The sequence below is a fragment of the Frieseomelitta varia genome, unplaced genomic scaffold, assembly GCF_011392965.1.
Source record: "Frieseomelitta varia isolate USP_RPSP 00005682 unplaced genomic scaffold, Fvar_1.2 scaffold_152, whole genome shotgun sequence".
NCBI lineage: Eukaryota > Metazoa > Arthropoda > Insecta > Hymenoptera > Apidae > Frieseomelitta > Frieseomelitta varia.
The window spans coordinates 261,003-275,480 of record NW_025109217.1 but is presented as its reverse complement, the minus strand read 5'-3'; the positions used below and the strand labels follow the sequence as shown (position 1 = coordinate 275,480).

General features: G+C 40.8%; 1 protein-coding gene across 2 annotated transcripts in view; it reads right to left on the bottom strand.

Annotated features, from left to right (window-relative positions):
- Positions 1 to 6,740: 6,740 nt before the first annotated feature.
- LOC122535503 (ephrin-B2) overlaps positions 6,741 to 14,478 on the bottom strand; it is a 49,873-nt gene continuing 42,135 nt past the window's right edge. The window contains exons 2-5 of one of the 2 annotated variants that reach the window (XM_043667087.1): positions 13,257 to 13,398; positions 12,074 to 12,377; positions 9,481 to 9,786; positions 6,741 to 7,218 (exon numbers count right to left, since the gene is read on the bottom strand). In XM_043667087.1, the coding sequence (XP_043523022.1) occupies positions 7,061 to 7,218; positions 9,481 to 9,786; positions 12,074 to 12,377; positions 13,257 to 13,398 (910 nt within the window). In that variant the 3' untranslated portion in view covers positions 6,741 to 7,060. The remainder of the gene's footprint in view (positions 7,219 to 9,480; positions 9,787 to 12,073; positions 12,378 to 13,256; positions 13,399 to 14,478) is intronic. The other variant, XM_043667098.1, reaches the window with a different exon arrangement.

The following is a 14,478-nucleotide window of genomic DNA, read 5'->3' as shown; positions in this document are numbered from 1 at the left end:
TATCGCCTCATCCTCGGCTCGATCAGATGTTGTATACCGTTGTTTAGATTTTGCGCGTGTTCATTTTACAAGCAGACAGCGGATTATCCAATTTTCAATCATTCGATCGAGATGAAATTCAAATTTGTACTTAAATTTAAATTCATGGATGCGGGGAAGAAATTCTTTTACGTGACAGATGTTGCAGAAGCCATAACTTGTACACTCTACATTATTCCATATATTTATTCACATTTTATGTATGTTTGGTGAAACTTTACAGTTTCCTGTAAATATGCAAAAATCTGCAGTCTGATTAGAAGAAAATTTCAATGGGCAAGATATTTTTCTTAATCAAATTAACAATAAATCAAATCTCTTTTATATTTTAAATTATATAATTTGGTATATTATTATATTACTATTTAATATATTATCTTAATATATTAATATCTCTACCTATCCTATATATCTTAATATATTAAGATAATAAGATGCGTAAGGTAAGATAATACATTAAATTATAACAATAATAAAATAACATATTTAATGTATGTTACCTCAATATATTACAATTTACCTAAAGTCTTACAATTTTGAAGAAAACAAAAAAAAAAATTTATTTACCTAACAAAAAATATTTATTTACAAAACAAAAAAAATATTAATTTACCTAAAGTCTTACAATTTTGAAGAAAACAAAAAAAAAAAAATATTTCCAGATGCTTACACAGCTCGTCAAATCTGAAATCCGATGCTACTCCTCTCGCAATCGTAGTAAACTCCAATCTGAGAAAATCAAGAAATACATCGAGATGCTCACTGCTCTCATCAGATCTGAAATCTGATGCTTCCTCTCCCAATCGATAGAAATGAAAAATTATTTGAATTCGTCTCAATGTACCAACGTTTTACCAAACTGTTCGTCAGTTAATCGTTTGTCTCTCAGTTCGTTGAATTTACTAGGCTCGCGGATTGAATAAAATATTACGTGTCGAAGATACGATTCAAACCGAGAGAAAGAGAGAGAAAGAGAAAGAGGATCGATAATGTGGATCGGGCCTTGACCGAACGAACGTCGAGCAACGACAGTTTTCCACGAATTCAGCGAGGTTTCGTGCGCGCCTGCACACGATCAGCCCGCCGATATCGTATTATTTAGGGCTACTTTCGCGATGATTTATCATGGCGAACCGCGCTGTTACGCGTCGTTACATCGAACCGTGTGCTGACGATGATAACGGCCCCAGGTCCCGTCCCGTTGTTCCCTGAGCACGCGTTAAAATCCTGGAATTAGCCGGGCAGATAGATGGACAGCGATATTCCTTTCGGTATGCATCGTCCGAAGCGTTTCTAGAACGCTGCCACGAGAACACTGAGAGAACTCGCGAATCGTACGGATTGTAGGGATACCGGGATATCCGGGATACATCCGGTGGTTATAGAAGAAATTCTCGGGATTCGTCGGTGAAATTTTGGCTATTTACAGAGGAGCGTGGAATGATAAATAATTCGATAAATGTTGCCACAGTTCTTTCCTTTTCTCCTGATTTTCTTGTAATAGTTCTGAATTCCCTTTTACCTTTGACCTTGGAGTCTCGCGCTTTCTTCAACGAAAATGAAAATTCAGATTTCAAGTGGAACCATTCGACAATTTCAGCGACGTAGCGTAAATTATGACACTGTTAATAATAAAGAATTTTAACAATAATGAATCGAATTTTGACAATAATTACGCTAAATAAGCGTGATTAGGTAATGACGAATGAAATATAAAAATGCAAAAGGAAAATGGTGATAAATGGAATGGGGATTAAACACTTTCGTAATTCGTGTTTATCGTTAATGTTTGATATTTCATTACATGTTCATTGCACGTTTTTTAAACTATATGCTACAATAGCATATTTTCCATTAAAAATAAATGAAAATATTCCAGGCAAGGAATTCATTATTAATATGAATCAGACATTCATAACTAATACGTGTATCGGAAATGTATACTGATATTAGAAAATCAATACGTTCCATACATTCCGTACATTTCATACACAAAACGTGCACCCAAAATTTTGATAGTACACGGCGCATGAGCTAATTGAAAAAATTGACATGAAAACATACACGATAATAAAAGTAAACACATATTTGTTCACATTTCGTTCAAACTCGAAATGTCCTTTAACGTTAGAAAAACACGATTGGATTGCAAATAATGTAGGATTGTTATTTTTGGATTAATCAGTCTTTTGTTATTTGGACGATCTTCATCATGTGAGACAGAAAGAGAGAGAGAGAGAGAGAGAGGGGGGGGGGGGATAAATCGAGATCGTGAAAGTTTATGGAAGCTGAATGAGGCAAGAAGGCCGGCGTGATTCAGATCGGCAAAGTAAACTGCGACTTTTACGAACGTACGAGGCGTATGAATGCTTCATTCATCGGCACGAAAAGCAGTCGGTGAATGGGTGTCACTCATAAGCGAAGATATCTACGTGTGATACCTGCGGCGGAGCTTAAATGGCCCATGAATTTCCTCGTTACCTTTTTTCCCCTTGCCCTTTCGCCCATTCCGCCCACGAATTTTTTATCGTCCAATCTACCGTGCGTTCCAATTTCAATAAGAAACTGTTGAAATCAACCGTATTATTCTTCTCGAGAGAAATCTCGCCGATATTAACACTTTGACACGCGAACGAACGATAATACGCGAGTATATTTGGGTCAAGTTGCACGGAGAGAACTTTAATGACGTGAAATTTACATATTTTAAAGATTTTGATAAAAAAAAAGAAGAAAGAAAAGAAAAGAAAACGTAGAGCTTTATCCCTGTTGAGTTTCTCTCGAGTCATTTCATTTCTTTCTGTTTTATAATGTTTCTTCGATGGCTAATTAATGTCATTATAAATTTTCTATAGTTTCTGCATAGTCTAAAATAGAATCACGATTCGGTGGTTTTATTGTTTCAAAATTGTAAAATTGTACATCACAAAAATTATTTTAAATTAATTCCCTTCTTTTCTCTTTGAAAAACTAAAAAAGCTTCACAGAGCTCTGTTCTTTTTTTTATTTTTTTTTTTTTACAGAAATTGCACAAATTCGAAGAATTAAAACAGCGGTAGTGTAAACGTCCCTGCGTCTCGAGGAAATAAAGTCCCTCCTCGTTCTGCAAAGTTCAGTTGCAACAACCCTTCGCTCTCGCAACTATAAGAAAGACTAATTCCAAACTTCATCTCAATGTGCAGTCTCGAGATTGCAGGACGTTTCTCCTCGGCAAAAATGTGCTCGCTCGACTTCAATGCCCCTCTTTCACTGTGAAATACTACAAAGAAACTACGAAACGCGAAAGACGCGAGAAACGTAAACGCTTCCCTTTAACGCGAAAATTCGACCTAAAAAAAAGTTCGTTAATAAACCGCTGTCGCAAAAGTTCGCCCCATTCTGGCGGAAGATCCACGTTTTTCTATTTTGCATCTTCGTGCAATTGCGTCACAATTACATTACAATCACGTAATTTTTAAACACTTTATAAACATTGATTTATTCACTAGTTGTTCATTGGAAAACGTGAAAAGATGAAAACGTCGAATCACGAAGTCCATATCCATTATTATAGATACATTAAGATGTATATTATTAATTATTATATAACATAATAATATTAATAATATATAATATAGTTAAATATAATATATAATATTAATATTAATAATATATAATATAGTTAAATATAATATATAATATTAATATTAATAATATATAATATAGTTAAATATAATATATAATATTAATATTAATAATATATAATATAGTTAAATATAATATATAATATTAATATTAATAATATATAATATAGTTAAATATAATATATAATATTAATATTAATAATATAGTTAAATATAATAACTAAATTATTAATAATAATTAATACAATCACGACGATTTGTTTTTTAATTTATTTGTACATTCCTCCCCGTAAAAGACATTTCAATGTGTAATTTCGACTCGCTTTTAAATTAACTGATATCCAAGAAAATGTTCAAAGTCATTTTTTCCCCCCTCTCTTTTAAACATTCATAATCTACCTGCGTAGACATTACGTGACTGACTGTACCTCATCGCAGAAAAAGGATTTCGTTCGATTATCGTAACGACTTCCTCTCTGCCAACTACGGGAGGACCACCTTCTCGTGAACGACGTGAATCGAGGGGTTGTAAAAAAGTTGTGCCGAAGTACGAGAAGTTACGAAACTTGGCTAGGACGATTTTGCAACGGGGAAACGGTTACGTCTCTGTTAGCCGGACGAAACTTTCCACTAGATTGTCGTTTACAGCGCGAGACGAATATCCAAATAAGTTCTGGGGAACGATTTGCCGTGGAACTCTTGCCCTGCGTTTAGAACGAATGGTCGCCCGGTTAGTTTCCAGCAACGAATGAAACGTCTCATCCCTGAGGAACTTTCAAAGACAATCCGTTTTACTTGCGTAAGGGATAATAAAATGAATGATTCCATCCGTTTCCTTTAGTTTTTTTGTTTCTCTTCGTGTTTCTTTTACAGTGTTTTTTGGTGCATGGTTTGTTCAAACACGAAAGTTTGCATGGGATAAATTGTGGACATTTTAAACGGCTGATTCGCGTTTCCCTTTTTTAATGGAAGTTTTTATCGCTCCGTGGCAAATGGCAAAGTATGGCAGAGTTAAAATGTAACAGGGAACGAACATTTTCGTGAAGTGAGAAGAATTCCGTGCTCAATCGTAAAACTGATCGTAAAGTGGGGCCGAAATTGCAAATGTCAATTTCTTGATACGAGTGATAAAAGGTACGTGGTCTTTTAGAGAATCGTGACAAATTATCTTTCGATAATGATAAAAGATGTAAAAACACGTTTAATTTTATTACCACATACTTATATAACAACATACTTTTCAGCACACTTCACATTACTTAATTTCAATTATGTATAAATCTAGCAACAATAAGGAGTGCGAAATCAGTTCAATTTCACGTTCTCCCACGTCAAACCTAAATAATAATAACCCGTTTCCCTCATCTTTAACCATTGAATCATTGTACTCGTACGAGGCACCATATGCGACCATTAAGTTTCCAAACAATCCGTCTATACATACCTTTGTGTCCCTGCTCCATTTTCGTGCTAACCCACATATTCCTCCCATTACGCTGTCAAGAAAAAAGAAGAAGCAAAAATAAAAAAAAAAAAAAAAAAAAGGAAAAAAGAAAACAACAAATGGCAGATCTGATGGTGACAGGGGTCGAGAATTTATCGCTTTTCTCGCGTCATGTCGTTCTTTTTTTTATCATTATACCCCGCCGAATACGCAATTTATTCGCTATTAAATTTGATATTTTTTTTTTTTACTAGTAAATATAGAATATCGAGTGTGATTATTCGTAGCGTAATGATAGCGGATAATAAATATAATACAGATCTATAGATAAAGTTCGGTATGGTACAACTATGATACAAAAATTTTTATTTCTCTTCTTTCTTTCGCTCCGCGGTCAGTCTCTCTTTCATGCATTACCATACTTACGTTCGTTCGTTCGTTCGCTCGCTATTTCTCTTCGACATTTCATCGCCGACGATATTTCACGTGTCCGTGAAAGTGTCACGATTGCGAGAACCGCGGCCGGAACTTACAAAAGTTTATCACACCTTGTACAGTTTTGTGACACTATCGGCTATCCAACGGGCGATCCTTGTGTTCACGAATGTCCACACGCGTCTCGCAACACACGCATACACGTTATACTATATCACACTCCGCATTCATTCACACTGTATCGTACTCTTTCGTGTCATATATAAGATTTTACCTAGTATACGGCACTCTCTTAAATTCCTCTGCCCCGAAGATGAGGCAAGAGCCACTTGTACATATTCATTAGGAATTTATTTACACACGTGCTAATTATCCTGAGCGCGACTGTCAGCGCAGCCCGAGCAGTCCTCTGCCAGGACAGTTTCCTTCGATTACGAATTTCCATCGCGACCAATCGCAACTTATCGTTCGATCCGATTATCGCAGCAGTGATAAACTGGAAAATGTTCGTTAGTTAACGTGCGCGAGTGCGAACGTGACGCACAAAGTGAAAAATTTGTCGTAAGTAACGATACATATACTAAATTAGCGAGGTCGTTTAAATCATACTAAACCTAATAATTCGTCCCCCGTGTAAATTTGCATAAAGTTAACATAATCGTTTGACTCTCAATTTCAATCATATTTTTTTAAACAACCAAGTAATTGGTGACAGAGGACCGTTTGCGAATCAAACCGTCGGCGTCAGTCGCGCGAATAACACAACCGAAATTCTCGCGTGTAAAGCGACTACGATTTTTTAAATGAAAAGAATTTTTGCGCTTCTTTCTGACGGACGTGTTCATTCACTAGGCCGGCGTGTATTTCGCTCGAAGACAGTTAGCACGCTGTTCACGACTTCGTTCTCTTTTCTTGTATTTCCAATAAATACCTAGAATTAGCGTAATGATAAGAAGGACAACCAATACGACTACCATTTATAGTAGTGATAATAGTGGGCATACTATAATAGTGTCTAGTAGTAGCGTTTCTCATCGTCTTTCTTCGTTTTTTTCTTCTTTTTTTTTTTGTAATCTTACTACCTACGTCTTCGTCCTTCGTTTTTCGAATAGTTTCAATATGGCGTTGCTGCTCGTGTGTCGTGCGTATCTCTTCTCTTGACATTCACGTTTGCTTCGTTTTTTTTTTTTTTTCTTTTCTGTTATTTCTGCCAACTCTTCGTTCTTCTTACAACTTGCATTCTCTTTTATTTTCATTTCAATTTTTGTTTTTCCTTTGTTTAAACCATTGTTGCTCGTTTTTGTCTTTCTTCCAACCCGATTGAATTTTCTCGTTCTCTTTCTCTCTCGAGGCAGTCCGACCATAAATCGTGCGCGTTTTATTTTTCACGATCGAGGGGCGGCCGTGCGAGCGTGCACGCGCACACGCGTGCCTCAAGAAATTAATTAAACGTAGGATAATCACAGAAAAAGGGGTTTCGACGTATGGGATATACGTTCTTGTCGGCAGTGTTGTCGCTTCACCGCAATAATTGTGGCAGGATCGCGCTGATCAACAAGCTTCCCGTTAACACCACCACCAACTGGTTATACCGATCTTGAACACGGCTGGAACTCGCCCCGTTGTAGGTCAATTCTTCGTTCTTCACCACTTCGTTCGGGTGGTCCGAATATTCCTCTGTAGGCAGAAAAACATAATCGTTATTTGCAGACGATGACACTTCGACTCGTTACTTTAATTTACATTAGAAAACGGAGAAGAACGTTGTTTCGAGCAACACGGCGATTACGAGAATTTTAATTACGAGAATTTTAATTATCTAATAAACTTTGATACTTTATACAATATTATATTTAAATGATATTTTAGTAATTTGCGGCCAATGATTTTGAGATTCTCCTTTATTATTTTTCCACAACAAATAATCATGTTATTTTTACTTCAGAAAAGAGGTCAAGAACGTCTCTTTTCTCCGGTTCGAAACGAAACTTCCGGCAGTTCCGTGGAAAAAAGTTACCTCATTACGCGATCTAGGAAACGCGGCCGATATCGGAGCAGGAGCTTCAACTTCCATCTAGACTACGGCTGAAGGGTGAACGTTTTCATTCGTGTATTTTTGCTTCTGATCGAAATGAAACGCACGCGTTGTAACAGACCCACATCGTCGGTCACGAATGACGTTATAAATTTCGTTCGGACACGATTCGATTTCGAAGGGACGACTTTAATACCGTGGAGAAATTCGAAACGTTGTTACAAAGGAAGGCGGAACGGGCCGCCTTGAGTAATTTCAATTCGACACCTTGGGAACACGAATTCCTTGTTGCGTCTCGAGCCAAGCAGGTTACCTCGTTAATGATCGTGTCCCGGCTATCGGTGGAATGCAAATGTGCGCACATACGCGACGCATTTTCAAGTCAAATTATCGTAGATGACAACATAAAAAGAGCGAATAGTCGACAGATTCTAGAATCGAATTCTTCGCTGCGTACAATTGTTCCCCATCGAAATGTTCCTTGATCTATTGAATTTTCCATTTGCAATTCTTCGAATAGTTTCTTTCATTCGTAAATAACTCTTAAGCTGTGATACAATTTCTAGAATACTGTATAATTGCAATTAATCTTAATGCTACTATTATAACGTGAGTTTATCTTTATTACAATATCAGAAACCACTGTGTTAGAAAGTAGATATTTCATGAATTTATTTATCTTAGAGTGTCAAATAATACTGAAAACTGCGTAAAATTTCTAAATCAAGGAATTTTATTTCTTCTACAACTGAGTACTTAAATAGTCGGAGAAAATAATTACGCAGCACAACTAAATTTAAAAGATAATCGCTATTTCAAAGCTAAAAGATGTAATTCTACTTTGAAACAGTTTTCAAAAACATCATGTACTATCAGCCAGTGCAAATTTCAATAATCAATCTCATTGTTTAATATTATTTATGCGATTAGCGATCATACGAAGTAGAACAAGACACGGCAAGCGACAATATAATTTTCAAGCTCATTAAAATTTTATTTGCTCGTTATTTACTTTATTCGACTTAATATGAACTACGAATGAATTACGTAAAATGATTTGGCACGAAATGGACCGTCACACGTTCAACTACATAACGGTAGTTTAACGACCGAAGTATCGGTGAGTCTCCTCTTTGACTTTCGCACTCGCGTCTATCTAACCATCTCCGTTTTCAACGTTGTGAGACGACGATGAAAAAGAGAGACTCCCGCGCGACCATGGACCCGCACCTCGTTCAGTTGAAAAAGAGAAATATCAATTACGCTAATAACGAATCGCGGTAATTTCTTCGTGCTTGAAAAAACGATTTGCGCAACTGTAACGAGCGGTAAAGGCGTCGGGTACGAATGGTTTATCTTAATTTTATGCAAGAGCAATCCCGATACAAAGTGATAATTATCAGATGGACAAAACGAACGCGACGATTACAGACACCTTAAAAAAAAAAGGACGGCAGAGACCAAGTTACATCGATCGGGGACACATTCTCGCGAAATACTGTGCCACGGTTGCCGCGAATTGCCTTACTCTATTCAACTCGGTTAAACCTGACCAACTACACGTTGTAGACGATCTAATTCGCGTCGATTAATAAAAAAGACCCTCCTCTTCCGTGATTAATTTCGACAAGACGCGACGACGAGAGTGGTTTCGCGTAAGAAAAGAAAACGACGAAAAAGAGGAACGAAGGAACACGAAATGGTAGAGGAAGACCGAAAGAGCGAAGGAGAGAAGAATAAAGAAAACATGTAAAGAAGAGAAAGAAGTAAAAAAAGAGAGAGAGAGAGAGAAAAATGAAAGAATCATTGGCCGAGATAATGGTCGCGAGGAGCATCGAGAAACTCGTTTCGCGGCAAAGAGAGCAGGTGGCAAGAGACGGTGGAGAGCGTTGTGTTATACGTACTGTTCTTCTTCTTCTGGCCGATCGAGGTCTTGGGCGGCGAGGAGGACGGCGGTCCATTGTGAATCGGAGGCTGATGCGGATGCACGGGGTAGATGGCCGGAGGGGGCACGTGAGGCAGGGTCGGCGCCGCCGTGGCCGGCTGATGATGATCGTGATGATGATGAATGCTGCCCCCTGGGTAGAATCGATCTCCGCCCTTGAGGACGCTCGGTGGTGGCGGGGGTGGTATTCCAGCGGCTCCTCCACCCAAAACTGCGGTACTGGTCGAGCTGCTGCTCGGCACGGTGCTGCTGGTCACGGCTACGGCTGAAAAACAACGCGTAGATCAACGCTTACGTTTCTCTCCTTTCTCTCAAACGTTCCTATTATGCATTATTGTCATGTTGGCGAGGCACGGCTACGCAACGAGCGTACTTTCGCCAGAATCGTAGGGCAGAGCCTCGGTTTTGGTCTACACCGTGTGGTCAGAGGTATATACTTTGTTGCGGCTATTGAATTTTAGCGTGTAATCTCAGCTAGTGATTTTTTCCACTGGTTCGCGAGTTGCGTGCAATTTCCAGCCAGTCTCGATTACTGTTGTTACGCGCTCGCGCGCGCGCCCGCGCCCGCGCAACATCGTCACGTTGTTCACCGCGGCGTTTCCAGCTGGATGATTTAGAATAACGTCCCGTCGACGAACGTTTACGATTTTAGCTGGACATCGTGGTCGAAATCGCGTACCGGTTTTGCGTAATTTTCAACGACGGGAGTGGGAGGGGGGAGGGGGGGATCAACGACGGAGACTGCGCCGCCCGACGATTGCTCGTAAACGGGACCGTGAGTGAATTAGCCATCGATTTCAATTACCTATGTACGTAACCATGAACATGTTCGCCAGAGGTCGATATTTTAAACCCACGTTCGGCCTCCGCCGAATCGACACGCCGGTTATGATTGCGTCCGTTAAATTTTATTTAATCGCCTCGGCCGATCATTCGCCAATGCCGATCATACGTAATAATAGAATCGCGCGTAAACGTTACGTTACAGTCATAACCGTAAATGCGGTATCGTAAAAATTTGATACGAACATCCGTGGTGATCGCCGCAGAGAAAACGATGGGAACGTGGATTCTTGTTTCTTCGTTCGATGTCCGTTTAAAACAGTACATATACATAAAAACATAGTAACATTCTTTTTCTACGTGATTTCAAATCGAAATTTACGCTATCTGCGATCGAAATTCATTCCTCGGATCGATCGAACGTCAACGATGAAACGCGGCAGAGCCGAAAGAAGAAGAAAGAAAAAGAAACCGTAAATACACGATGAATATTTCACGTGTTCACGGTCGAAATTCACAAGCGCGGGTAGAATGAACTTCCACCGGTGGAATAAAATCAAAGATTAATTTCGCATTTTCGCCGGCTAATTGCCGGCGTAAATGTCTTTCGCCCCGCGCAAAGCGCTAGCGGCGCAAAGAAAAAGAAGCCCGTCTGAAATTTTTCGCGAGATTAACATTTCTCGCGGTTCGTGGCCGCTGATAGTAATCGTAGAACATCGTACACGAGCGTCGGTGCTCACGGTTCTGATCCCGCAAACACAGCACGGTAGAGAGCCGCGGAAGGATTTCGAGGTTGGTAGAGAACCTCTCGTGGAATCTTGAATGCCCGAGACGCCGAACAGAGAAAGAGGGAAAGAGAGAAAGGGAGTTCAGAGTTCTCGGCCGGCGAAATAGCTAGTCATTACGGCGCATGAATCGTCTCCGACGAGTGTTGGGCCGGTGGTAGCGGGCAGGAGGCGCGGAGGAGGTGTCGGGAGGACGGTTGGAACGAATTAGGGAGAGAGGAGTGCGGGCTAGAATGAAATACAGGAATTTATTATTGTGTTCTGGGTCAGCGTTGGTTCCTCTAACCGCAACAAATGGTGTGCACGAGTAAGAATTATAATTGATAGGGATTATTTAAGAGGGGAGGAGCAGGCTCGCAGGCCGTAGCCGTCTGTGCGAGCGGGGAAACAGAGAGGGGAATCGAGAGGGTGGACGGTGATCACAACGGAAGATCAAGGAATCAGCGTAGACCGTCTGTCGTTGCGAATAGTCCTTCCCTTTGTAACCGATTAGGGGATAATGAATTTATGACGTGGCCCTTCTTCGATTCGTTTTATCCCCGGGTGTGGACGAACGAAGGAAGCTCGGGCGCTCACGCGATACCGTGAAGGTTTTAAACGTGATTTACACGCGAAATGAAAAGGCGGCGCAGACGACGTATACAACGACTATAATTTCGGATTATGATGATCGATCCTTCATTAGAATACACGTGAAACGATCGCTCGCGATAGGACAGAGCAGTTTTCGTATGTCGGGACTATTTAAGGAATGATTGTAAGTGGGACCGAAACGTGAAAATACTTACATACAAATCGAATCGTTTTCTTACGTCGTTTTTTTTTTTTTTTTTTTTTACATTTTAGAGACGTACGCCTTTGTACGTCTTTATAACCATAGATTTTATATTGATACGAATAGGAAAAGGTATGCTCCGGTTAAGCGAACGTATCGATATTAGAAAACGGAACGATGATCTTTATAACAATACGAAGAGTACTCACAATTGTTGCGCGATGTTGCTGATGACGATGAGGTGTCAGCCTCGTTGCGGCAGCATACTTTGAAGACAACTTTCATGTTGTTACTGGTGCATCGTCCACCGATGCGTTTGTGGAGGTCGTCCTTGGACGAGGTGCTGATGAAATAGTAATCGTGGCCTGGCAGGAACTCCAGGCCTTCGGGTTGCGGTGTGAACGGCCTGAAGGTGATCGTGAAGTACATGGTCTTGTACGGGTTGTTGCAGACCGCTATCACCCGTGGATTTGGATTTGTTATCCGACATGTTTCATACTCCTCTTTAGACACCTGCGAAACACACGGCGCAGCAATAAGTTGTTGGCACGAATCGATTGGTGACGCTACTTGTTTGTCGCGTATGCAGTTCTTTCTCTCTATCGTTCCGTCGGGTCTACCTCAAACAACGATTCCTCACAATGGCTACTGATCGTCGAATGATTACCGCGAGAGTTGTTTGCCATTCTTCGTAACGAATAGCCGTGAAAATAGCTGATTTTTCTTTCTCGACTGGTTCTATCCCTCCGGAGACACGGCCAAGGGGGAGGAAACTATCTATTGTTAGGTTCGAACGTTATCGAGAGGGGAGGATATCGAGACGGTGATTAGATCTCGGCGATGATTCGTGGTGCTTGCGTCGCTGCTTTAGGAAACTGAGCTGAACTCTCCGATAAAAGCAAGAAGAGGGGCGAAAGCTTTCCGTTAGGGATGTTAGCTACAATCCGATTTATGAAACTCTGTCAATTTCACGGAGCAAACATCGTTATCGATCTCGTATATACGGGAATTTCTCTAATTCGGGAATGATAGCGACACGATGCTTCGTTCGTCATGAATATTTTTAAGAGCGGGTGAAACAACGTTCGAACATGCTCGTCGGAGGGCAACGCGGTGTCAAAAGATGGCTACGAAGCGGAAGTCGTTCTTGGGGGTCCAATACGAGCGAGTTAACGAACGAGTTTCGAGTAGCAGCAGCTGTCTAAACAGTACGGAACGCCCTTTGACAATTTTTTATTTCGCATAATGGGCCGACAGTCGTGTAACTCGATTTATCTGTTGATCCCACTATGGCGGGGGGCCAGGGTACACGCTCGGGCTCGCGACAATCTTTCTACCAGTGTCGAGGGCAAGATTCCTTGCATTACGATTCGATACGAAACGTGCACTTACGTTGTAAATAATATACTTCTCCGCGTCCTCGTCATACGTTCCTGGCTGGTACACAGGACATATTATGTTCACTTGGTCGTACTCGAACGCCGCGTTGTTCTTGTTCACGTCTATTATGTGGTCTGTGTTGTCTATTCGAAATCTGCAACAGAAAACACATCGGTCATTAATAATCTAAATCAAGCGAGACACGTGAAATCATATGTGAATAGTAAATAGGCCCAAACATTCGTGAGACACGTACAAGCATGAAGAAGACGGACTAAAACGAACGAATAGTCCTGGGTCTTAACAATAATCAAAAGAAAAGTCATTTATATTTCCAACGCCTGGATTTCGACGCCGTTCGAAACGTATATTTCGAGTAAAAAAATTCATTCACATCGTCAGAAATCATCGACGCGATTAAGTATTAATATTAACAGCCACGTATCACTCAGCGGTGTGTCTTTCACCGCGGGATATCCACCGCGTGTTGCGAGTCGAGTACGATAGTAGAATTCCGTCTGGGTTTTCGCGTATCGGAAACGAGGCTATTCGTGAAACGTTCGTGAAATTCCAACGCCCCCGAAGGGTCCTTGGAAGGAGTTACACGGTTCCCCCGGGTCCGTCGGTAGCCAGGTCAGGAAAGGAAGAAAAAAGAAACGACGTGGACTCGCCCTCGTAGGCACCCAATGTCAGATAGGCAGGCGCCCATGGTGTCGGGACCCCACGTAAGTGTACATACAGAGAGCCTCTACACATATGTACACACGGGTACGCGCGCACGGACGTGCTTGTATATATAGGCTCGCTTGTATTATGTAGCGGAGCTTGCTGGATACTTGGCGAGGATGGAACGAAAGGTCGGCGAATGAGTAGAAAGGAAGGTAAAGAAGAAGACGAAGACGAAGAAGAAGAAGAAGAAGAAGAAGAAGAAGAGGAGGAAGAAGAAAAAGCAGAAGAAGAAGAAGAAGAAGAAGAAGTTGGAGAAGGTGGAGGATGGTTCCTATATAACCGGTTCTTTCCAACAGCGTTCACACACGCCAATACACACGTCTGTCTCTCCTACTCCGCGTTGCACGGTGTACAGTAAAGTTTCCTGCTGTTCACACCGCCCTATTTCGGGTCTACGAATCGCCGCGCGAACTATTTTCTTGCTTCTCTCGCGGACGTTCCACTTGTTCTGTGTCTCGTATTTATTTTCCTTCGTCCGACCACGCTTTGCGTATGCGGCCGTACG